General features: G+C 44.3%; 1 protein-coding gene and 1 long non-coding RNA gene across 2 annotated transcripts in view; both read left to right on the plus strand.

Moving 5' to 3' along the window:
• Window positions 1-403: 403 nt before the first annotated feature.
• Window positions 404-4583, plus strand: LOC138350264 (uncharacterized). Its single transcript, XR_011222040.1, has 2 exons — window positions 404-3011; window positions 3052-4583. It is a non-coding gene; the product is annotated as an uncharacterized lncRNA (long non-coding RNA).
• A 12945-nt stretch (window positions 4584-17528) lies between these two features.
• Window positions 17529-25488, plus strand: part of fng (Fringe glycosyltransferase) — a 102144-nt gene continuing 94184 nt past the window's right edge. Inside the window, exon 1 of the mRNA XM_069300851.1 lies at window positions 17529-18125. Coding sequence (XP_069156952.1) covers window positions 17655-18125 — 471 coding nt within the window. The 5' untranslated portion in view covers window positions 17529-17654. The remainder of the gene's footprint in view (window positions 18126-25488) is intronic.

Below are 25488 nucleotides of genomic sequence, written 5' to 3' on the forward strand. Positions count from 1 at the left end.
GGGAGGTAACTCTCTTGTGGGGAGGTAACTCTCTCTTGTGGGGAGGTAACTCTCTCTTGTGGGGAGGTAACTCTCTTGTGGGGAGGTAACTCTCTTGTGGGGTGGTAACACTCTTGTGGGGAGGTAACTCTCTTATGGGGAGGTAACTCTCTTGTGGGGAGGTAACTCTCTTGTGGGGAGGTAACTCTCTCTTGTGGGGAGGTAACTCTCTTGTGGGGAGGTAACTCTCTTGTGGGGAGGTAACTCTCTTATGGGGAGGTAACTCTCTTGTGGGGAGGTAACTCTCTTGTGGGGAGGTAACTCTCTCTTGTGGGGAGGTAACTCTCTTGTGGGGAGGTAACTCTCTTGTGGGGAGGTAACTCTCTTGTGGGGAGGTAACTCTCTTGTGGGGAGGTAACTCTCTCTTGTGGGGAGGTAACTCTCTTGTGGGGAGGTAACTCTCTTGTGGGGAGGTAACTCTCTCTTGTGGGGAGGTAACTCTCTCTTGTGGGGAGGTAACCCTCTCTTGTGGGAAGGTAACTCTCTTGTGGGGAGGTAACTCTCTTGTGGGGAGGTAACCCTCTCGTGGGGAGGTAACCCTCTCTTGAGGGGAGGTAACCCTCTCTTGAGGGGAGGTAATCCTCTCTTGTGGGGAGGTAACTCTCTTGTGGGGAGGTAACTCTCTTGTGGGGAGGTAACCCTCTCTTGTGGGGAGGTAACTCTCTCTTGTGGGGAGGTAACCCTCTCTTGTGGGAAGGTAACTCTCTCTTGTAGGGAGGTAACTCTCTCTTGTGGGGGAGGTAACTCTCTCTTGTGGGGAGGTAACCCTCTCTTGTGGGGAGGTAACCCTCTCTTGTGGGGAGGTAACCCTCTCTTGTGGGGAGGTAACCCTCTCTTGTGGGGAGGTAACCCTCTCTTGTGGGGAGGTAACCCTCTCTTGTGGGGAGGTAACCCTCTCTTGTGGGGAGGTAACCCTCTTGTGGGGAGGTAACCCTCACTTGTGGGAAGGTAACCCTCTCTTGTAGGGAGGTAACCCTCTCTTGTGGGGAGGTAACCCTCTCTTGTGGGGAGGTAACCCTCTCTTGTGTGGGTGCCTCAGGTCTCTCACCTGTGGGAGGGGTGCCTCCTGATCCTCTCTCTCCAATGTAGAGAGGGTTCCTCTTCCCTTTGAAGGGTTTCTCGCCTGTGGAGGGGTTCCCAGGTGTGGAGGTGTTCCCAGGTGTGGAGGTGTTCCCAGGTGTGGAGGGGTTCCCAGGTGTGGAGGTGTTCCCAGGTGTGGAGGTGTTCCCAGGTGTGGAGGGGTTCCCAGGTGTGGAGGGGTTCCCAGGTGTGGAGGGGTTCCCAGGTGTGGAGGTGTTCCCAGGTGTGGAGGGGTTCCCAGGTGTGGAGGTGTTCCCAGGTGTGGAGGTGTTCCCAGGTGTGGAGGTGTTCCCAGGTGTGGAGGTGTTCCCAGGTGTGGAGGGGTTCCCAGGTGTGGAGGTGTTCCCAGGTGTGGAGGTGTTCCCAGGTGTGGAGGGGTTCCCAGGTGTGGAGGTGTTCCCAGGTGTGGAAGTTTTCCCAGGTGTGGAGGTGTTCCCAGGTGTGGAGGTGTTCCCAGGTGTGGAGGGGTTCGTCACCTTTGGAGAGGTTCCTCACCTATTACCTCACCCGTCCTTCGCAGCAGTCAGTGTGGCCAATAGTATGGCCAACAGTGTGGCCAATAGTATGGCCAACAGTGTGGCCAACAGTATGACCAACAGTATGACCAACAGTGTGACCAACAGTATGACCAACAGTGTGACCAACAGTGTGGCCAATAGTATGGCCAACAGTGTTGCCAACAGTGTGGCCAACAGTGTGACCAACACTGTGGCCAACAGCGTGACAAACACTGTGGCCAAGAGTGTGGCCAAGAGTGTGGCCAAGAGTGTGGCCAAGAGATACCCCGTGAGTTACAAAGTTACACTCCTTCCATTAGCTTTAAGGTCGAGATTTTCTGTAATAGGACTTCCAGGTAATGTTATTTCTCACCTTATTGAATACATCTCTTCTTCTTCCTCTGGTTTATCATTGTTATCTAAGAACAGTATTTTGGCCACACTTCTGTCATGTCTTGTCTATGTACATTTGTGTTTCTTAGACCCAAGTTGCATCGTCAACATTGCTAACTCAAGGACGGAGGTATTGCTAAAGTATTATGTAAACTTGGTCATCATTTTAGCTATGCAGTCCAGATTCTCAGACACCACTCGAGGTGCAGATATTTCCGCCCCCCCCCCCCCTAGTGCTTGGGAACACTTGCCCCCCCCACCCTCAAGCATCAAGCACGCCTGGGAATATGCACTCATCCAGGCACTCTAGACTTGTCCCCTTGAGTATTATCAGGTGCAGAGTGGTGGCTGGAAAGCTGGACCTTTAGAGTGAAATAATTAGATAAAGTGTACAAGTAGGAAGTGAACTCTGGCCCCCATAGTGACCCCTCGCTACCTGGGGGGGGGGGCGGCTGGGACCCTGGACATGGCCACCCAGGTAGTGAGAGGGAGTGAAGGAAGGGTGGACATGGCCACCCAGGTAGTGAGAGGGAATGAAGGAAGGGTGGACATGGCCACCCAGGTAGTGAGAGGGAGTGAAGGAAGGGTGGACATGGCCACCCAGGTAGCGAGAGGGAGTGAAGGAAGGGTGGACATGGCCACCCAGGTAGTGAAGGAAGGGTGGACATGGCCACCCAGGTAGTGAAGGAAGGGTGGACATGGCCACCCAGGTAGTGAGGGAGTGAAGGAAGGGTGGACATGGCCACCCAGGTAGCGAGAGGGAGTGAAGGAAGGGTGGACATGGCCACCCAGGTAGTGAGAGGGAATGAAGGAAGGGTGGACATGGCCACCCAGGTAGTGAGAGGGAGTGAAGGAAGGGTGGACATGGCCACCCAGGTAGCGAGAGGGAGTGAAGGAAGGGTGGACATGGCCACCCAGGTAGCGAGAGGGAGTGAAGGAAGGGTGAACATGGCCACCCAGGTAGTGAGAGGGAGTGAAGGAAGGGTGGACATGGCCACCCAGGTAGTGAGGGAGTGAAGGAAGGGTGAACATGGCCACCCAGGTAGTGAGAGGGAGTGAAGGAAGGGTGGACATGGCCACCCAGGTAGTGAGGGAGTGAAGGAAGGGTGGACATGGCCACCCAGGTAGCGAGAGGGGGGGGTGGGGCAGGGGAGGGGGTCGGAGGTGTTAGCTCAAATACTTGTTAGTTTCACTTATTGTTTTTCAAGCTACGATTTGAATCTCTATTAAAATGCATTTGTACTCTGCCAAATTGTAGTCATTGTTCAAGATAACAATTTGTATCAACTCCCTTAATGCTATGAGTGTCGGGAGCACCGCCTCCTTGGCCGCTGGCCGCCCAGGGCCAGGTAGTGCCACCTGGCCGCCCAGGGCCAGGTAGTGCCACCTGGCCGCCCAGGGCCATGTAGTGCCACCTGGCCGCCCAGGGCCATGTAGTGCCACCTGGCTGCCTTGGGCCAGGTGGCACTACTTGGTCTTAACTCTTGTGTGGCCAGCATGGAAGGTCCTCACTAGTGGCTCTCTGGTATGTTCAAGGACATGATTGTGTACTTGTGGTTGGCAGGTGAATGGCAGGCACCCACTCTCTGGGCCAGGAAGACATGACTGTGCATGGCGTGGTACCACTTGCTCCTAGTGCAATACCGCTTTCGTGAAGTGGTATCACTCTCTAGGAGTGCGGTACTCCAGGAGTGCGGTACTCCAGGAGTGTGGTACTCCAGGAGTGTGGTACTCCAGGAGTGTGGTACTCTAGGAGTGCGGTACTCTAGAAGTGTGGTACTCCAGGAGTGTGGTACTCCAGGAGTGTGGTACTCCAGGAGTGTGGTACTCTAGGAGTGTGGTACTCTAGGAGTGCGGTACTCCAGGAGTGCGGTACTCCAGGAGTGTGGTACTCCAGGAGTGTGGTACTCCAGGAGTGTGGTACTCCAGGAGTGTGGTACTCCAGGAGTGTGGTACTCCAGGAGTGTGGTACTCCAGGAGTGTGGTACTCCAGGAGTGTGGTACTCCAGGAGTGTGGTACTCTAGGAGTGCGGTACTCTAGGAGTGCGGTACTCCAGGAGTGTGGTACTCCAGGAGTGTGGTACTCTAGGAGTGCGGTACTCTAGGAGTGCGGTACTCTAGGAGTGCGGTACTCCAGGAGTGCGGTACTCCAGGAGTGTGTTACTCCAGGAGTGTGGTACTCTAGGAGTGTAGTACTCTAGGAGTGTGGTACTCTAGGAGTGTGGTACCAATATCGGCTACTCGCCTTGAGAATGGAGACAAGAACTGTGTGTGTGTTCATGTGTATGCGTGTGAGTGTGTGTGTGTGTGTGTGTGTGTGTGTGTGTGTGTGTGTGTGTGTGTATGTGCCTGTGTGCGTGCGTGCGTGCACCATCGTCACCACAGACCACTAATGAGTACTCTCCTGGCTTACCATCGCTACCTGTCTCCTTGCGTGTGTAGCATCACTACACGTAGGAGGAAGATAGAGCCTCTGCATCTTATAGTCCCTCCCCCCCCCCCCACCTTGTCTTCCCACGCGCGTGTCTCACCCAGGCTCATACTAATAAAACTATAAAACAACTCAACTCATAACTCACTGTTTTAATTTCCTCAGCTTCTAATCCTCTCTATTTGTGACAAATTTTCCTTCTTATTCTTTCTTTAAGAAAAGATTTAAACATTAATACAAATGTCCTCAGTCAGAAAGGACTGCACCAGAGCAGCTTGTACTTTAATAATAAATATATTGTACTGTAATATACAGTATATTACTGTAAGCTGATATATTATACAGGTTATTACTGATATATTACAAGCTGTAATATATCAACTTGTACTGATAATAGATAGGCGAGAGCAACTGCCAGGGTTCCAATAATTGGAATCCTACTCTACTAGGTCGTTGAGTTCCTCAAATGCCAAGTGCACCATTAAGGGTTATTCACGAGTTCTCACACCAAGTTTAATTTGAAGTGTGTGGCTATGAACCAGGTTCGAATCAAGAATCAGGCCTTCATTAAAGAATGCAAGAACAACTTCAACATGTTGCAAAATATTTGTCGGGCGATAGTCTTGGAAGAGTATTTGTGGGGAAATCTGATTCTAGTTTAAAACTAATAAAATGTATAATTCTATGAATGCAAAACAATATATATTTCTAAGATAGCTCGAAGGACCAGAATTCTATGTTAAAGGAGACAACCAGTGACTTATGGATCTCTATGATTATATGTAATTATATTCTATTACTCTATTAAGCAATGAACCGTTAAATGCTATACATTCTAGAACCAGCTTCCCATGACACATTTTGGGTGGGTCTTCTATGAAGTTAGTCTACGTGTAACATATATTATATGATAATAATAATGATAATATACATGCACATAGATTATAATGATTAGTAAAATGTAATGCAAGAAATACTACTGCATATTAAAGATTAAATCATGTATGTGATTAATATGCAATGATTAGAAATGCCTTGACTCTCAATAATTAAAAGTTACTATCTACAATGAAAACTAATTAAATCTCAGCTGTGACAGAGGGACGGAGGTGGAGTCCAATCTCTACAACAGTCTGGAATCAGCTTAAGGAAGTGATCCTTGGAACACGTGAGTATATGAGTCACACGCTTCCTCAGTCGTGTTGCACCATGCTGCAATAATTAAATTACATATTTTCGACTCCAGATTAATATTTACACACATAAATGCAATATCTAAATAATGGAGGGGAGGAAGCAGCACTCACATGGGGTTTATTATTCGGCCTGCAGCGTCACGACAGGATACCTACATTAGTTACATATTTAAGAGCTCTATAAATACTACTAAGAGGTAAAAATGCCTGCCGAACTGGTGTCCGTGATTCTGGTAAGCTGCGTCCTCAATCTGAAGCCCGAAGATGTACGGATGCTTGCAGAATTGTCTGGTGTAAAAGGACCGCTTCGGAACACCGTGCTGCCAGTGTATCTAATATGGCGAGAGTCCTCCTTCCCCCTCGGGGGACGCGCATGCGCGAAAGGTCCCAGTGGGGCCGAGCATAAATACTTTTAAATTCATTAAATTCTAAATAGGTAAGGAAGTGTTTATAAAGACTGTTTATACTATAATTAAATACATTATGTGATATTTGATTCTCACAGAGCAGGTCAGTTAATATAGACTGCACAAATAATACGAGAATCGTTTGGAGGTGGAAATGATTTTATATAATAATATTATTTACTGGAACAGCTATCTAGCTGGGTAAAGGAATTCCAATAGACTGTTGTATACTAAATAAAGTATACCTGTTACTAAATAATTATCCTTAATAAAGGAAAGTAAATGGCTGGACTTCTATTAGATCTACAGATATGTGGAAATTTATTCTCCGTGGGTGGCTGACGCAACACTGCACAATTCTAGGAGGAATTACATGATGTTCCACATCCTAATGCAGTGAATTCTGTGATACTAAACTACGGATTAGTAGTATTAGTTAATTATGACACTTAGTACAGGAAATACATCCCATTGTACTAAGGATTAGTATATGAGTATTAAATGATTATGAAGCCTAATACAGGAAATACATCCCATTGTACTAAGGATTAGTATATGAGTATTAAATGATTATGAAGCCTAATACAGGAAATACATCCTATTGTACTAAAGGATTAGTATATATGTATTAAATGATTATGAAGCCTAATACAGGAAATACATCCTATTGTATTAGGGATGAGAATAACTTGGAAATTTCCAACAGTATTGACATAAAGACAGTTCTCTTTTCAATAATACAAATTTATTCTTAAAGAACTAAATCTAAAACAAGACATCAATCTTGACGTTATTTTAATGACCGTAAGTGGCACGTTAAAGACAGCTACTCAACAGTCAAGTGTAGCATTAACTCGTGTCTATGTTGCTCTCAAGTATAACAACATAATCCTATCTGTTGCTGCTTCGCGCTGAATAACTGAACTAATTGAACAATCAGAGTGCTCACTTAGGACGCAAATTGTAATTAAAACACTTGCAGGAAGCTGCAATTAAATTACAATGCAATCAAAGCAAGACAAGTCATGAGATAAAATCTACGGTAACCCCAAGTTACTTAAACACTCGTCTCCAAAGACGACAATCAAAACAATAGTATAAAAGTTACACTAATTGAGTTCAGTGACTAATTATGTTAATTGATTGTCAACTGTCAGCAAAAATTAATCTGCTTTAATCACAATCGTGTCTCTCAGACACAAACAAATCGGAACGCTAATTTGCTAACCATAATTACTTAGTCACTTGGACCTTCAAGCATTCAGTGAGTAATTACATTAATAACTGTAAACGAACAGATAATTAATCGCGAACGAATTATGTAAACAAAGTCGTTAATCTCAACAGCTTTCCAACCAAGTTTATGTCAAATCCACTTGATGTTAATTACCCCTAATTAACTTGAGTGATTAATTACTGGTACACAGACAGATAATTACATCCAGAACGTATTTAGTTACTCAGTACCGTCACGCATGACAGATCCCATCAAACTATATGAATTCACTTTGATGATGTTAATTACCCTTAATTAACTTGAGTGACTAATTACCATCCTACTGACAGATAATTAATCTGGAACGACTTACGTTATCTCAGTTATTGTCACCCGTGAAAGCTTAGTCAAAATACTGTGAATTCACTTTGATGATGTTAATTACCCTCCAATTAACTTGAGTGATTAATTACTGCCACCTGGACACATAATTAGATCCAGAACGATTTCGTTAACTAAATCTGCCACTCACGATAGCTCCCATCAGACTGTGATTTCCAGTGGTGACATTAATTACCCCCTAATTAACTTCTCACTGAATCCTTAAATGAACTATTAAGGATTACACTGAGTTCTTGTTGTGTAGACAAAAAAAACACAGGTTGCACAGGTACTAATATAAAGTGTACTCACAGTGTACTCAGCAATAATATGTATATATATATATATATATATATATATATATATATATATATATATATATATATATTATATATATATATATATATATATATATATATATATATATATATATATATATATATATATATATATATATATATGTCGTACCTAGTAGCCAGAACGCACTTCTCGGCCTACTATGCAAGGCCCGATTTGCCTAATAAGCCAAGTTTTCCTGAAATAATATATTTGCTCTAATTTTTTTCTTATGAAATGATAAAACTACCCATTTCATTATGTATGAGGTCAATTTTTTTTTATTGGAGTTAAAATTAACGTAGATATATGACCGAACCTAACCAGCCCTACCAAACCTAACCTAATCTATCTTTATAGGTTAGGTTTGGTTAGGTAGCCGAAAAAGTTAGGTTAGGTTTGGTTAGGTAGGTTAGGTAGCCGAAAAACAATTAATTCATGAAAACTTGGCTTATTAGGCAAATCGGGCCTTGCATAGTAGGCTGAGAAGTGCGTTCTGGCTAATAGATACGACATATATATATATATGTCGTACCTAGTAGCCAGAACGCACTTCTCAGCCTACTATACAAGGCCTGATTTGCCTAATAAGCCAATTTTTCCTGAATTAATATATTTTCTCTAATTTTTTTCTTATGAAATGATAAAGCTACCCATTTCATTATGTATGAGGTCAATTTTTTTTTATTGGAGTTAAAATTAACGTAGATATATGACCGAACCTAACCAACCCTACCTAACCTAACCTAACCTATCTTTATATGTTAGGTTAGGTTAGGTAGCCGAAAAAGTTAGGTTAGGTTAGGTTAGGTAGGTTAGGTCGTCGAAAAACAATTAATTCATGAAAACTTGGCTTATTAGGCAAATTGGGCCTTGCAGAGTAGGCTGAGAAGTGCGTTCTGGCTATTAGGTACGACATATATATATATATATATATATATATATATATATATATATATATATATATATATATATATATATATATATATATATATATATATATATATATATATATATATATATATATATTAGGATATTTTGGTAACAGTCTTTCTTGTAAAGATATGTTGTTAAATATCACCGAAAAAGGTAAGATTAATAATTCTAACACAAATTTTCTCAATATTTCACATGTTTCTTTTTACTGTCGATGGTAATTGAAAAATCAATTCTCCAAAATTCATTTTTATTTCTAGTCTGACGCGACGCTTGAATGCGGTTCATAACATATTACATTTTCAAAGACTTTAGTTTACACACACACAACTGTAACCTGAAAACACTAAACAGAGTTTTACTTATGCCTAAACTAAACAGCTTGTCTTATATACTCGCATTTGGGTGAGGTGATATGTTGCAACTGTTTTGGATGAGGTGAACAAACTTTGGACCAACAAGTTTGTGTTGTACATCTTGATTGGGATGCATGGTGTAGTTTGCCAATTGTAGTTTGTTTGAATATGCCAGGTTGTCCGTCGACTCGCTCTCCTTGTTTGCGTCGTTCAAAGTATTTTCTAGTGGCATTCCAAGTGTAATACGTAGGCACTTCCGAATACAGCAGTGCTTTCGCAAAAGCATCATTTTGACATAACGTGAAGAAAGCAGTTAATGTTGTAGCCGGTGGATTCATAGCTGTTTGTTGCAAATTTGCAGCTGTGAAATATACGTGTTGTCCATTTTCTTGTTTTCGAAACAAAAACAAAAAATATTAACGAAATATTTATATTCAAATGCAGATCAATCGACACAGCTCAATTTTACCACCAATTGCACTGACAAATAATAAGAACAGTTAAAAAAAATTAAAAAAATAAAATAAGCTAAACCCACGAAAGGAACAGTATGGTAAACAACACAGCTCAATTACAGTGCAACGTCACACAAAATAATTAAATCAAAATGAAAATAAATAAAAATCTATGAAAATTCAATTTATCAATGCAATCGGAAATATTGAAATGGAATCATAACATATTTTGTATATCGTATGTTGCTCTTACGTGCAACAGATGGCGCTGTTTTTTCATAAGCGCATGTTTTGACCAGTCACAGGTGTGGCATCTATATAGTAGGTATATAAAAACACGCACGTATTCGAATGGAACGTTGTGTCAAAATTTCAAAGCAATCGGTGAAGAACTTTCGGAGATAACAGCGTGTGTTGCTCCTACGTCCAACAGATGGCAAAGTTTTTCAAAAAAAACATGTTTTTACCTGTCACAGGCGAGGAATGTATATAGTAGATATATAAAGAGACGCGCCTATTCGAATGCAACGTTGTGTCAAAATTTCAAAGCAATCGGTGAAGAGGTTTCGAAGATTTCCCTCACATGAAAAACAGTTTTTCAGAAAAAGCATGTTTTTTTACCGTCACAGACGTGACATCTATATAGCATATATATAAAAACCTGGCCGGATGCGAATGGAACATTGTGTGAAAATTTCAAAGCAATCGGTGAAGAAATTTCAGAGATTAGTGATTTTGAACAAACAAACATTTCCATTTTTATTTATATACATTATTAGACATGAGTTCACCCAGTAGCAGACCAGACTCCCTTCAGAACTTCCGGTTGGAAGTAGAGTCTCTTGTGAAAGCTTTAGGCACTAAAGTTAATGTATCAGGTTCCGAATGGTCACTCAAGTTACTTCTTCAGAGGAAACTTCCTCGTAATATTTTAGCAGATATCTGCTTACATTACAAAACCAAGATTCTCTCCCTAGAGCAAATATTTGAGGGATTGAGAATCACGGTCAATAGGCTAAAGACTCATGATAGAATTAAACCTGAGCCCAAGCAGCCTAATACTGAGAATTCAGTAACACCAAAATCGACTTCAATTAAGTCTAATAAACACAAAATCAAATCTACTACTTCTTTGCTAGAAACAAGAGTAGTAACATAGGTACGTATTCTGTAACTCCCTCTAAGACTGTGGTTGATACGCCTACTAAGACGACAAATCCTTCAGGAGAAAGTGTTTGTTCTGTAATCAGGAACACCTCACTTACAAGTGTAGTACCTACACAGACCTTATTTCTAGGATTAAACGTCTACAAAAATTACACAGATGCACTAAGTGCATGGGTTCCCATGACCCTTATAGCTGTACAGTCACTTTACGTGTGTGCAACAAAGGTAGACAACTTTATACCTTGTATGGTAGTGATCAATCAAGAGCAACGAATACTCATAAAAATTCTACTAAATCTACATCTGTACAGTATTGTAAAGTACATCAGGACATAAGTGTACTTACAACTGAGTCGTGTAACACAATTGCATTACCTACCGCTCAATTAAAATTAATCAACAAGGAGTCTAGGAGCTCCACTCGTGGTCTCTTTGACCAAGGTTCGCAGAAGACCTTTATAACTCAACATTTAGTTGATCAGTTAAAACTGAAAACTACAAATCGAGTGAATTTAAATATTTCGGGATTCTTAACAAATAGTGGACCTCGTGACCTTTTGAAGAAGCCATAAACAGTATGCCTATGCATTCTGAACCAGGCCCGGATTCTTGGAACTCCATATTCATCAAGAACTGTAAAAAACCACTATCGCAGGCCCTCCACATTCTGTGGAGACAAAGCCTAGATACTGGCGTTATTCCCGATATACTAAAAACAGCAGAGATAGCACCACTCCATAAAGGAGGAAATAAGGTAGAGGCAAAACATTACAGACCGATAGCACTAACATCGCAAATCATAAAAATTTTTGAGAGAGTGCTAAGAAGTAAGATCACAAAATACATGGAATCACAGCATCTCCATAACCCCGGACAACATGGTTTCAGAACAGGGCGCTCTTGCCTGTCGCAGTTGCTGGACCACTATGACATGGCATTAGATGCTATGGAAGACAAACAAAACGCTGATGTAATTTACACAGATTTCGCAAAAGCTTTTGATAAATGTGACCATGGTGTTATTGCACATAAAATACGTTCAAAAGGAATTACCGGAAAAATAGGCAGATGGATCTACAATTTCCTGACCAACAGAACCCAATGTGTAATAGTCAACAAAATAAAATCCAGCCCATCAACCGTGAAGAGCTCAGTCCCCCAGGGTACTGAGCTTGCTCCAGTACTTTTTCTCATCCTCATATCGGACATAGACAAGAACACAACCTATAGCACTGTATCATCCTTTGCAGATGACACTAGGATCTTCATGAGAGTAGGCAACATAGAGGACACGGCGAACCTCCAGTCAGATATAGATCAGGTCTTTCTATGGGCTACAGAAAATAATATGGTGTTTAACGATGATAAGTTCCAGCTCATGCGCTATGGAAAAAATGAAAATATAAAAACGGAAACCACGTACAAAACTCAGACAAATCATAACATAGAACGAAAAGGCAATGTAAAGGAACTGGGTGTACTCATGTCGGAAGACCTTACCTTTAAAGAACACAATAAAGTAGCCGTCACAACTGCAAGAAAAATGACAGGTTGGATAACAAGAACTTTTCACACTAGAGATGCTATACCGATGATGATACTTTTCAAAACGCTTGTGCTCTCTAGAGTGGAGTACTGCTGCACAATGACAGCACCTTTCAAAGTTGGAGAAATTGCTGACCTGGAGAGCGTGCAGAGATCCTTTACTGCTAGAGTCCATTCAGTAAAACATCTAATCTATTGGGACCGACTAAAGAGCCTAAAACTGTACTCCCTTGAGCGCAGGCGGGAGAGGTATATAATAATTTACACGTGGAAAATGTTAGAGGGGCTGGTCCCAAACCTGCACACAGAAATAATACCACATGAGACCAGAAGACATGGCAGGATGTGCAGAATACCCCCGTTGAAAATCAGAGGTGCAGCAGGTACTCTGAGAGAGAACTCTATCAACAATCAGAGGCCCGCACTGTGGAGAAATGCCCGACAGACCACTGGAACATTATCTAACACAGAGCATAGTTACAAACCCATTAAGATTTCAACTTAGATTCAACAGAGCAGAAGAAGTTGTTAAACACATATGGCAAAATCTTAATGAAGTGACCATACGAGTAATAAATACTCACACTCCGCCCAAGTAAAACAGAAACAATCAACATTTAGTGGGCCAGCCAGAGACTTAGGGCCCGCGCAGGAACACCCCTGCAAAAAAACAAAAAATCAGAGGCCCGAGACTGTTCAACACGCTTCCACTACACATAAAAGGCATAACTGGCCGACCCCTCACAGTGTTCAAGAGAGAACTGGATAAGCACCTCCAAAGGATACCTGATCAACCAGGCTGTGATTCATATGTTAGGCTGCTAGCAGCCGCGTCCAACAGCCTGTTTGATCAGTCCAGCAACCAGGAGGCCTGGTCGACGACCGGGCCGCGGGGACACTAAGCCCCGAACATCTCCAAGGTAAGGTAACTAACCACACAAAACACAACACAACCACACAAAACACAACACAACCACACAAAACACAACACAACCACACAAAACACAACACAACCACACAAAACACAACACAACCACACAAAACACAACACAACCACACAAAACACAACAAACCAACACAAAACACAACACAACCACACAAAACACAACACAACCACACAAAACACAACACAACCACACAAAACACAACAAACCAACACAAAACACAACACAACCACACAAAACACAACACAACCACACAAAACACAACACAACCACACAAAACACAACACAGCCACACAAAACACAACATTAGCACACAAAACACAACACAACCACACAAAACACAACACAACCACACAAAACACAACACAGCCACACAAAACACAACATTAGCACACAAAACACAACATAACCACACAAAACACAAAACAACCACACAAAACACAACATAACCACACAAAACACAAAACAACCACACAAAACACAACATAACCACACAAAACACAAAACAACCACACAAAACACAAAACAACCACACAAAACACAACACAACTACACAACACAACCACACAAAACACAACACAACCACAGAAAGCACAACATAACCACACAAAACACAACACAGCCACACAAAACACAACACAACCACAGAAAGCACAACATAACCACACAAAACACAACACAACCACACAAAACACAACACAACCACACAAAACACAACACAGCCACAGAAAGCACAACATAACCACACAAAACACAACACAACCACACAAAACACAACACAACCACACAAAACACAACACAACCACACAAAACACAACACAACCACACAAAACACAACACAGCCACACAAAACACAACATAACCACACAAAACACAACACAACCACACAAAACACAACACAGCCACACAAAACACAACATTAGCACACAAAACACAACATAACCACACAAAACACAAAACAACCACACAAAACACAACACAACCACACAACACAACCACACAAAACACAACACAACCACAGAAAGCACAACATAACCACACAAAACACAACACAACCACAGAAAGCACAACACAACCACACAAAACACAACACAACCACACAAAACACAACACAACCACACAAAACACAAAACAACCACACAAAACACAACACAACCACACAAAACACAACACAACCACAGAAAGCACAACACAACCACACAAAACACAACACAACCACAGAAAGCACAACACAACCACACAAAACACAACACAACCACACAAAACACAACACAACCACACAAAACACAACACAACCACACAAAACACAACACAACCACACAAAACACAACACAGCCACACAAAACACAACACAACCACACAAAACACAACACAACCACACAAAACACAACACAGCCACACAAAACACAACACAACCACACAAAACACAACACAGCCACACAAAACACAACATTAGCACACAAAACACAACATAACCACACAAAACAACCACACAAAACACAACACAACCACACAACACAACCACACAAAACACAACACAACCACAGAAAGCACAACATAACCACACAAAACACAACAAACCAACACAAAACACAACACAACCACACAAAACACAACACAACCACACAAAACACAACACAACCACACAAAACACAACACAACCACACAAAACACAACACAGCCACACAAAACACAACATTAGCACACAAAACACAACATAACCACACAAAACACAAAACAACCACACAAAACACAACACAACCACACAACACAACCACACAAAACACAACACAACCACAGAAAGCACAACATAACCACACAAAACACAACACAGCCACACAAAACACAACACAACCACAGAAAGCACAACATAACCACACAAAACACAACACAACCACACAAAACACAACACAGCCACATAAAGCACAACATAACCACACAAAACACAACACAACCACACAAAACACAACACAACCACACAAAACACAAAACAAGCACACAAAACACAACACAACCACACAAAACACAACACAACCACAGAAAGCACAACATAACCACACAAAACACAACACAACCACACAAAACACAACACAGCCACATAAAGCACAACATAACCACACAAAACACAACACAACCACACAAAACACAACACAACCACACAAAACACAAAACAAGCACACAAAACACAACACAACCACACAAAACACAACACAACCACAGAAAGCACAACACAACCACACAAAACACAACACAACCACAGAAAGCACAACACAACCACACAAAACACAACCACACAAAACACAACACAACCACACAAAACACAACTCAACCACACAAAACACAACACAACCACACAAAACACAACACAACCACACAAAACACAACATTAGCACACAAAACACAACATAACCACACAAAACACAAAACAACCACACAAAACACAACACAACCACACAACACAACCACACAAAACACAACACAACCACAGAAAGCACAACATAACCACACAAAACACAACACAGCCACACAAAACACAACATAACCACACAAAACACAACACAACCACAGAAAGCACAACACAACCACACAAAACACAACACAACCACACAAAGCACAACACAACCACACAAAACACAACACAACCACACAAAACCCAACACAACCACACAAAGCACAACACAACCACACAAAGCACAACACATAACACAAAACAACCACACAAAACACAACCACACAAAACACAACACAACCACACAAAACACAACACAACCACACAAAACACAACACAACCACACAAAACACAACACAACCACACAAAGCACAACATAACCACACAAAACACAACACAACCACACAAAACACAACACAACCACACAAAAACACAACACAACCACACAAAACACAACATAACCACACAAAGCACAACACAACCACACAAAACACAACACAACCACACAAAACACAACACAACCACACAAAACACAACACAACCACACAAAGCACAACACAACCACACAAAACACAACACAACCACACAAAACACAACACAACCACACAAAACACAACACAACCACACAAAACACAACACAACCACACAAAACCCAACACAACCACACAAAACACAACACAACCACACAAAGCACAACACATAACACAAAACAACCACACAAAACACAACCACACAAAGCACAACACAACACAACACAACCACACAAAGCACAACACAACACAAAACAACCACACAAAACACAACACAACCACACAAAACACAACATAACCACACAAAACACAACACAACCACACAAAACACAACATAACCACACAAAACACAACACAACCACACAAAACACAACACAACCACACAAAGCACAACACATAACACAAAACAACTACACAAAACACAACACAACCACACAAAGCACAACACAACCACACAAAACACAACACAACCACACAAAGCACAACACAACCACACAAAGCACAACACAACCACACAAAACACAACACAACCACACAAAGCACAACACATAACACAAAACAACCACACAAAACACAACACAACCACACAAAACAACCACACAAAGCACAACACAACCACACAAAACACAACACAACCACACAAAACACAACACAACCACACAAAGCACAACACATAACACAAAACAACCACACAAAACACAACACAACCACACAAAACACAACACATAACACAAAACAACCACACAAAACACAACACAACCACCCAAAACAACCACACAAAGCACAACACATAACACAAAACAACTACACAAAACACAACACAACCACACAAAACAACCACACAAAACACATTATTTAATACATTTCACTTTGTAACTGAATGGAATACATGTATGTTTATGTCCCCTGGAACGGCACTGACCACATTATGGCAACACCCTTATCAGTCACATTTTCACGAGTTTGTTTCACGATTAATTAAGACCATGTCGCTGTTTTCTCACATCTTATAGTTATCATTATTTAGAAGAGTTGAATATAAGTGCTTAAGAGTTGAGTATAAGTCTATTGAATAAAGAGCGGAAATGTTTATTGGGTTTCCAGGAGAAAATTAAATAACATTGGTTGGCAACTGCGCGCGAGGCTGGAGCAACAGGGTTGGAGACGAAATGTGATGTCAGTTTCTATCGCGGCGTGTGTGGGAGAGGTTGTGCAGCGTCGCTTGTCTGTCATGCTCTGTGAATTACCTGCCCAGTTCGCGATCAGTGTGTGGGAGTGCGCGATGGACCCGATGTGATGCGGCCGCAGGAGAGGACAATGAGGGTGAAGCTCCGCAGTCTGCTGCAGCAAGTGGGTCTAGGGTGTGCCGCAGTCACTGTTTGTGTCTTGGTCTTCCAAAATTTAGCTCAGGGCCTTCGGGACGCGGCCAGGTCCGAGAGGGCCACTGCTGCCGCCCAGAAATTTCCTGTCCTGCACGCATGGCCCGACAGAGCCCCCAGGTCCCTCAACAGAGACTATGAACTGCCGGCGGGAGTGGAGAACACCCTGGTGGGGGAGGAGCCGGTGCAGGAGCCTGAGCCCGGCGTGAGGGAGGAGGAGGAAGAGGAGAGGAAGAGAGGGCTGCTGAACACCCTGGTGGCCACGGCTACGGCCAAGCCCACCACCACCCTCGACCACCTCTTCATCAGCATCAAGACCACCAAGGCCTTCCACAAGACCAGGCTGGATCTCGTCCTCAAGACCTGGTTCACTCTCGCGCGCCAACAGGTACGTGTGGCGTCGTGTGGTGATCAGTGGTGTGGTGAGGTGTGGCGTCGTGTGGTGATCAGTGGTGTGGTGAGGGTGTTGTGTAGCGACGGTGTAGTGTTGTGTGGTGATCTGTGGTGTGGCGTCGTGTGGTGTGGTGAGGGTGTTGTGTGGCGACGGTGTAGTGTTGTGTGGTGATCTGTGGTGTGGCGTCGTGTGGTGTGACGTGGTGAGGTGTGGCGTCGTGTGGTGATCTGTGGTGTGGTGAGAGTGTTATGTGGTGTGGCGACGGTGTAGTGTTGTGTGGTGTGGAGACGGTGTGGTGAGGTGTGGCGACGGTGTTGTGTGGTGTGGCGACGGTGTGGTGTGGCGACGGTGTGGTGTGGTGTGGCGACGGTGTTGTGTGATGTGGCGACGGTGTTGTGTGGTGTGGCGACGGTGTGGTGTGGTGTGGCGACGGTGTGATGTGGGGAGGGTGCTGTGTGGTGTGGCGACGGTGTTGTGTGGTGTGGCGACGGTGTTGTGTTGTGTGGTGGGGTGAGGGTGTTGTGTGGTGTGGTGAGGTAGAGGTGTGATGTGGTGAAGTTGTTTGTCAGGTGTGGTGCTGTGCGGTGTGGTGAGGTGGGGGGTGTTGTGTTGTATGGTTAGGTAAGGGTGTTGTATGATGTAGTGAGGTGAGGGTGTTTTATGGTGTGGTGATGTGAAAGTGTTGTGTGGTGTGGTGAGGAGTGTGGTGAGGTGGGGATGTTGTGTGGTATGTTGAAGGTTTGTATGGTGTGGTGAGGTAGGGGTGTTGTGTTGTGTGGTTTCGTGTGGTGAGGTGAGGGTGTGGTGAGGGAAAGCAACATATGTAGTGTGGTGCGGTGAGAATGTTGAGCAGTGTGGTGTTGTGTGGTGTGGTGATCCAGATAATATAACCGTAACTAACACGAACTCATATGACTTTCAAAGAGAAATTGACAACATGCCCATGCACTCTGGGCCTGACTCATGGAATGCAATATTCATAAACAAATGTAAAGTGCCAATAGTGTAATATGGAGAATATGGTAATGGTATATATGGAGAATATATATGGTATATGGAGAATATATATATGGTATATGGAGAATATGGTAATATATGAGAATATGGTAAGTAATATGGAGAAAGAGCCTGGATACAGGGGAGGTACCAGCTGCACTTAAATCTGCAGATATAGCTCCTCTGCACAAGGGGGGTAGTAAAGCTCTGGCAAAAAATTACAGACCAGTTACATTATCTACACACATAATAAGTCTTTGAAAGAGTGATTAGGAATCAAATTTCCAGTGTTATGGAAAATAGTGAACTTCACAACCCAGCACAACATGGATTTAGAGCGGGAATATCCTGTCTGTCACAGTTATTCAATCACTATGACAAAATCACATAAGCCTTAGAAGAAAACCAAAATGCAGGTGTATACACAGACTTTGCAAAGGCTTTCGATAAATGTAACCATGGAGTGATAGTCCATAAAATGAGATAAATAGGAATAACGAGTAAAGTGGGGCATTGGATTTTAAACTTTGTCAAAAAGAATGCAGAGAGTGATGGTCAATCAAGTAAGATCATGCCCAAGTTCAGTGAGAAAACTCAGTACCCCAGGGCACAGTCCTGGCACCCCTGCTATGTTTTATTCTTATGTCGAATATAGACAAAAATGATAGTCACAGCTTCGTGTCATCCTTTGCAGATGATACAAAAATCTGCATGAAAAATTGCCATTGTAGGAAACACTGAAAAACTACAGGCAGATATAAATAAAATCTTGGATTGGGCAACTGAAAATAATATGTTTATCATTGATAACTTCCCGGTACTTAGTTATGGTGGAAACTAGGAACTTAACGAAACACTGATACCTGCTTGATGGGGTTCTGGGAGGTCTTCTACTCCCCAAGCCCGGCCCGAGGCCAGGCTTGACTTGTGAGAGTTTGGTCCACCAGGCTGTTGCTTGGAGCGGCCCGCAGGCCCACATACCCACCACAGCCCGGTTGGTCTGGCACTCCTTGAAGAAAAGTATCTAGTTTCCTCTTGAAGATGTCCACGGTTGTTACGGCAATATTTCTTATAGTCGCTGGTAGGACGTTGAACCACTGCGAACCTCTGATGTTTATACAGTGTTCTCTGATTGTGCCTATGGCACATCTGCTCTTCACTGGGTCTATTCTGCATTTTCTTCCATATCGTTCACTCCAGTACGTTGTTATTTACTGTGCAGATTTGGGACCTGTCCCTCCAGTATCTTCCACGTGTATATTATTTCGTATCTCTCTCGTCTCCTTTCTAGCGAGTACATTTGGAGAGCTTTGAGACGATCCCAATAATTTAGGTGCTTTATCGCGTCTATGCGTGCCGTATATGTTCTCTGTATTCCCTCTATTTCAGCAATCTCTCCTGCTCTGAAGGGGGAAGTGAGTACTGAGCAGTACTCAAGACGGGACAACACATGTGACTTGAAGAGTACAACCATTGTGATGGGATCCCTGGATTTGAAAGTTCTCGTAATCCATCCTATCATTTTTCTGGCTGACGCATTATTTGCTTGGTTATGTTCCCTAAACGTTAGGTCGTCGGACATCATTATTCCCAAATCCTTGACATGCTGTTTTCCTACTATTGGCAGAATCGATTGTGTTTTGTACCCTGTATTATGTTTCAGATGCTCATTCTTGCCGTACCTGAGTACCTGGAATTTATCACTGTTAATCATCATGTTATTTTCTGCTGCGTAATCGAAAACTTTGTTATTATCTGCTTGTAGTTTTTCAATGTCTTCAGTCATTGACAAAGAGACAAAACTCGAGCCTGACCTCAGGCCGGGCTCGGGAGTAGAGCTCCCAAAACCCTCTCCAGGTATGCTCTAGGTGGGTGGGGGTGTGGTGAGGGTGCTGTGTACGGTGTGGAGAGGGTCTTGTAATGGTGCCTGACAGCTGGGTGGACAGCGCTTCGGATTCGTAGTCCTGAGGTTCCGGGTTCGATCCCCGGTGGAGGCGGAAACAAATGAGCAAAATGTTTCTTTCATCCTGATGCTCCTGTTACCTAGCAGTAAATAGGCACCTGGGAGTTTGACAGTATTGTTGTATTGTGTGGTGAGAGTGCTGTGTAGTATTGTGATGTGAGGGTGTGGTGTTGTGTGGCGTGGTGTGGTGAGGGAAAGTAACATGTGTAGTGTGGTAAGGTGAGGGTATTGTGTAGTGTGGTGAGGTGAGGGGTATTGTGTAGTGTGGTGAGGTGAGGGTATTGTGTAGTGTGGTGAGGTGAGGGGTATTGTGAGTGGTGGCGAGGGTGAGGGTAGTGTGTAGTGTGGTGAGGTGAGGGGTATTGTGAGTGGTGGCGAGGGTGAGGGTAGTGTGTAGTGTGGTGAGGTGAGGGGTATTGTGTAGTGTGGTGAGGTGAGGGTATTGTGTAGTGTGGTGAGGTGAGGGGTATTGTGTAGTGTGGTGAGGTGAGGGGTATTGTGTAGTGTGGTGAGGTGAGGGTATTGTGTAGTGTGGTGAGGTGAGGGTATTGTGTAGTGTGGTGAGGTGAGGGGTATTGTGTAGTGTGGTGAGGTGAGGGTATTGTGTAGTGTGGTGAGGTGAGGGGTATTGTGTAGTGTGGTGAGGTGAGGGTATTGTGTAGTGTGGTGAGGTGAGGGGTATTGTGAGTGGTGGGGAGGGTGAGGTGTGGCCAGGCTCGGCCAGTAATCTTGGCTGGTCTCCTGCACACTCTCACATCTCACACTGACGGCACATAACCTAAACAACTCTAGCCATACTGATAAGAATATGAGCGGCCATGAAGGGTTGAGGCCTCGGTGGAGGGAGGTGGGGATCGCTGGTGCCAGATACTGCTCTGTGCAGTGTAACACTGATCACCTTGTGTTGTCATAAGCAGCTTGGCACTACAGTAGGCCTACTACACAAAGTGATCTGTGGTCAGAGAACACTGAACATCAGAGGCCCGCAGCTGTTCATTACTCTCCCAGCAAGCATTAGAAATATTGTCAGAACAACAAAGGTGAAGGTCTTCAAGAGGCACTTGGATAAGTTCTTGCAAGAAGTACCAGACCAACCAGGCTGTAGTGGATATTGCTCTAAGCAACAGCCTGTTGGACCAAGTTATCACAAGTTGAGGCTGGCCGGGGCGCCTGTCAGCTGGATGGACAGCGCTTCGGATTCGTAGTCCTGAGGTTCCGGGTTCGATCCCCGGTGGAGGCGGAGACAAATGAGCAGAATGTTTCTTTGACCCTGATGCCCCTGTTACCTAGCAGTAAATAGGTACCTGAGAGTTAGACAGCTGCTATGGGCTGTTTCCTGGGGTTGGAGGCCTGATCGAGGACCGGGCCGCGGGGACACTAAGCCACGAAATCATCTCAAGATAACCTCAAGATGGCCTCAGGCCGGGCTCGGGAAATAGAACAACTCGCGAAACCCTCTCCAGGTAGGGTCCAGGTATCTTGGTCAGGTTCTGTTCCTGGCAACAACGCCCACACGCTGAGGATAACAAGGGGGGGGGGGAGGTAATTGGGTGTAAATATATCAACCCAAAATGAAACACGAAACAATGGATACAATTTGGGAAAGTTTACAATCAGAGACGTTGACCAAGATTGATCAATTTGCGCGGCCACTTACGGAACATATACATCTTTCCTCCATGATGGCTGCTCAGTTTGTACTAAAGAGTTCATGAGGTGGGAGGCGCCGCGGGGGTGGTTGTAAACATAATAACCTTGGCCCACCAACCACCTCGCACACTTTACAACCTCCTCAACTGTTGAATAAATACTGAGTAAGTCACCATGATCGAGGAAAGATGTACAGGTTTCGTAAATTGACACGTAAAGGCTTGATGAACTCTGGCCCTTGTTAATTACTGGTTTAGGAAAAGGGTTGTAAATTTGTGGAGCAAATTACCGGAATGTATGTACGGTAAACGTTAGGTCGTCAGGCATCATTGTTCCCAAATCCTTTACATGCTGTTTTCCTACTATGGGTACATTTGATTGTGTTTTGTACTCTGTATTATGTTCAAGGTCCTCATTTTTACCGTACCTGAGTACCTGGAATTTATCACTGTTAAACATCATGTTATTTTCTGCTGCCCAGTCGAATGCTTTATTAATATCTGCTTGTAGTTTTTCAATGTCTTTCGCAGAGGTAATTTTCATTCATATTTTTGTGTCATCTACAAAGGATGATATGAAGCTGTGACTTGTATTTTTGTCTATATCTGATATTAGAATAAGGAAAAGCAGTGGTGTAAGGACTGTACCTTGAGGTATAGAGCTTTTAACTGTGCTTTATCTGTTAACTTTTAACTCGATTTAATATTGCTGACTGTTACTCTTTCTGTTCAGTTCGACTGAAAACTGAGTATCCAGCGTCCTACTTTACCAGTTATTTCCACTGACCACATTTTGTGTGCTATCACTCCATGGTTTCATTTATCGAATACCTTTGCAAAGTCTGTGTAAACCACATCTGCATTCTGTTAGGGATAGACCACCTTTAAGAGTGCCCAGTTACTGCCCGTAATGCCAGACCAATGACCCTGCCAACGGTCCCGAAATGCGTCAGGTCGGGCAAGGTCAAGAAGTCTTAAAATCTATGCCGGACCAACCGGGCTGTGGTGGGTATGTGGGCCTGCGGGCCGCTCCAAGCAACAGCCTGGTGGAACAAACACTCACAAGTCTAGCCTGGCCTCGGGCCGGGCTTGGGGAGTAGAAGAACTCCCAGAACCCCATCAACCAGGTATCAACCAGGTATCAACCAGGTATTGGGGAGCAGCAGTCTGGTGTGACTTGTACCCGATAAAATCAGATTAGAACCTCAGTCTCGTGAGTACAGTTTACAGTACACTAATGGTTCACAATCGCCTGGCGGCACTCGAGTCTTATCGCCGGGTGTTGGCACTATGCGACTGTGATACAGCTGATAGTGCCATAGTTTGGTGGCACCAGAGATACCAGGAGCTGCCTCGCTCCCTCCTTTGTTAGGGCACCTCCACAAGACTGGTCGTGCTAGTGACTGGTCGTGCTAGTGACTGGAAGTGTGAGTGACTGGTCGTGCTAGTGACTGGTCGTGCTAGTGACTGGTCGTGTGAGTGACTGGTCGTGCTAGTGACTGGTCGTGCTAGTGACTGGTCGTGTGGGTGACTGGTCGTGCTAGTGACTGGTCGTGTGGGTGACTGGTCGTGCTAGTGACTGGTCGTGCTAGTGACTGGTCGTGCTAGTGACTGGTCGTGCTAGTGACTGGTCGTGTGAGTGACTGGTCGTGTGGGTGACTGGTCGTGTGGGTGACTGGTCGTGTGAGTGACTGGTCGTGCTAGTGACTCTAGTGACTAGTCGTGCTAGTGACTGGTCGTGAGTGACTGGTCGTGCTAGTGACTGGTCGTGTGAGTGACTGGTCGTGCTAGTGACTGGTCGTGCTAGTGACTGGTCGTGCGAGTGACTGGTCGTGCGATTGACTGGTCGTGTGGGTGACTGGTCGTGTGAGTGACTGGTCGTGTGAGTGACTGGTCGTGTGAGTGACTGGTCGTGCTAGTGACTGGTCGTGCTAGTGACTCTAGTGACTAGTCGTGCTAGTGACTGGTCGTGAGTGACTGGTCGTGCTAGTGACTGGTCGTGTGAGTGACTGGTCGTGCTAGTGACTGGTCGTGCTAGTGACTGGTCGTGTGGGTGACTGGTCGTGCGATTGACTGGTCGTGTGGGTGACTGGTCGTGTGAGTGACTGGTCGTGCGATTGACTGGTCGTGTGGGTGACTGGTCGTGTGAGTGACTGGTCGTGTGAGTGACTGGTCGTGTGAGTGACTGGTCGTGCTAGTGACTGGTCGTGCTAGTGACTGGTCGTGCTAATGACTGGTCGTGCGAGTGACTGGTCGTGTGGGTGACTGGTCGTGTGAGTGACTGGTCGTGTGAGTGACTGGTCGTGTGGGTGACTGGTCGTGCGAGTGACTGGTCGTGCTAGTGACTGGTCGTGTGGGTGACTGGTCGTGTGGGTGACTGGTCGTGTGGGTGACTGGTCGTGTGGGTGACTGGTCGTGTGAGTGACTGGTCGTGCGAGTGACTGGTCGTGCTAGTGACTGGTCGTGCGAGTGACTGGTCATGTGGGTGACTGGTCGTGCTAGTGACTGGTCGTACTAGTGACTGGTCGTGTGACTGGTCGTACTAGTGACTGGTCGTGCTAGTGACTGGTCGTGCTAGTGACTGGTCGTACTAGTGACTGGTCGTGCTAGTGACTGGTCGTGTGGGTGACTGGTCGTGTGGGTGACTGGTCGTGTGAGTGACTGGTCGTGTGAGTGACTGGTCGTGTGGGTGACTGGTCGTGTGGGTGACTGGTCGTGCTAGTGACTGGTCGTGCTAGTGACTGGTCGT

The sequence above is a fragment of the Procambarus clarkii genome, chromosome 44 (genome assembly GCF_040958095.1).
Source record: "Procambarus clarkii isolate CNS0578487 chromosome 44, FALCON_Pclarkii_2.0, whole genome shotgun sequence".
NCBI classification, from domain to species: domain Eukaryota; kingdom Metazoa; phylum Arthropoda; class Malacostraca; order Decapoda; family Cambaridae; genus Procambarus; species Procambarus clarkii.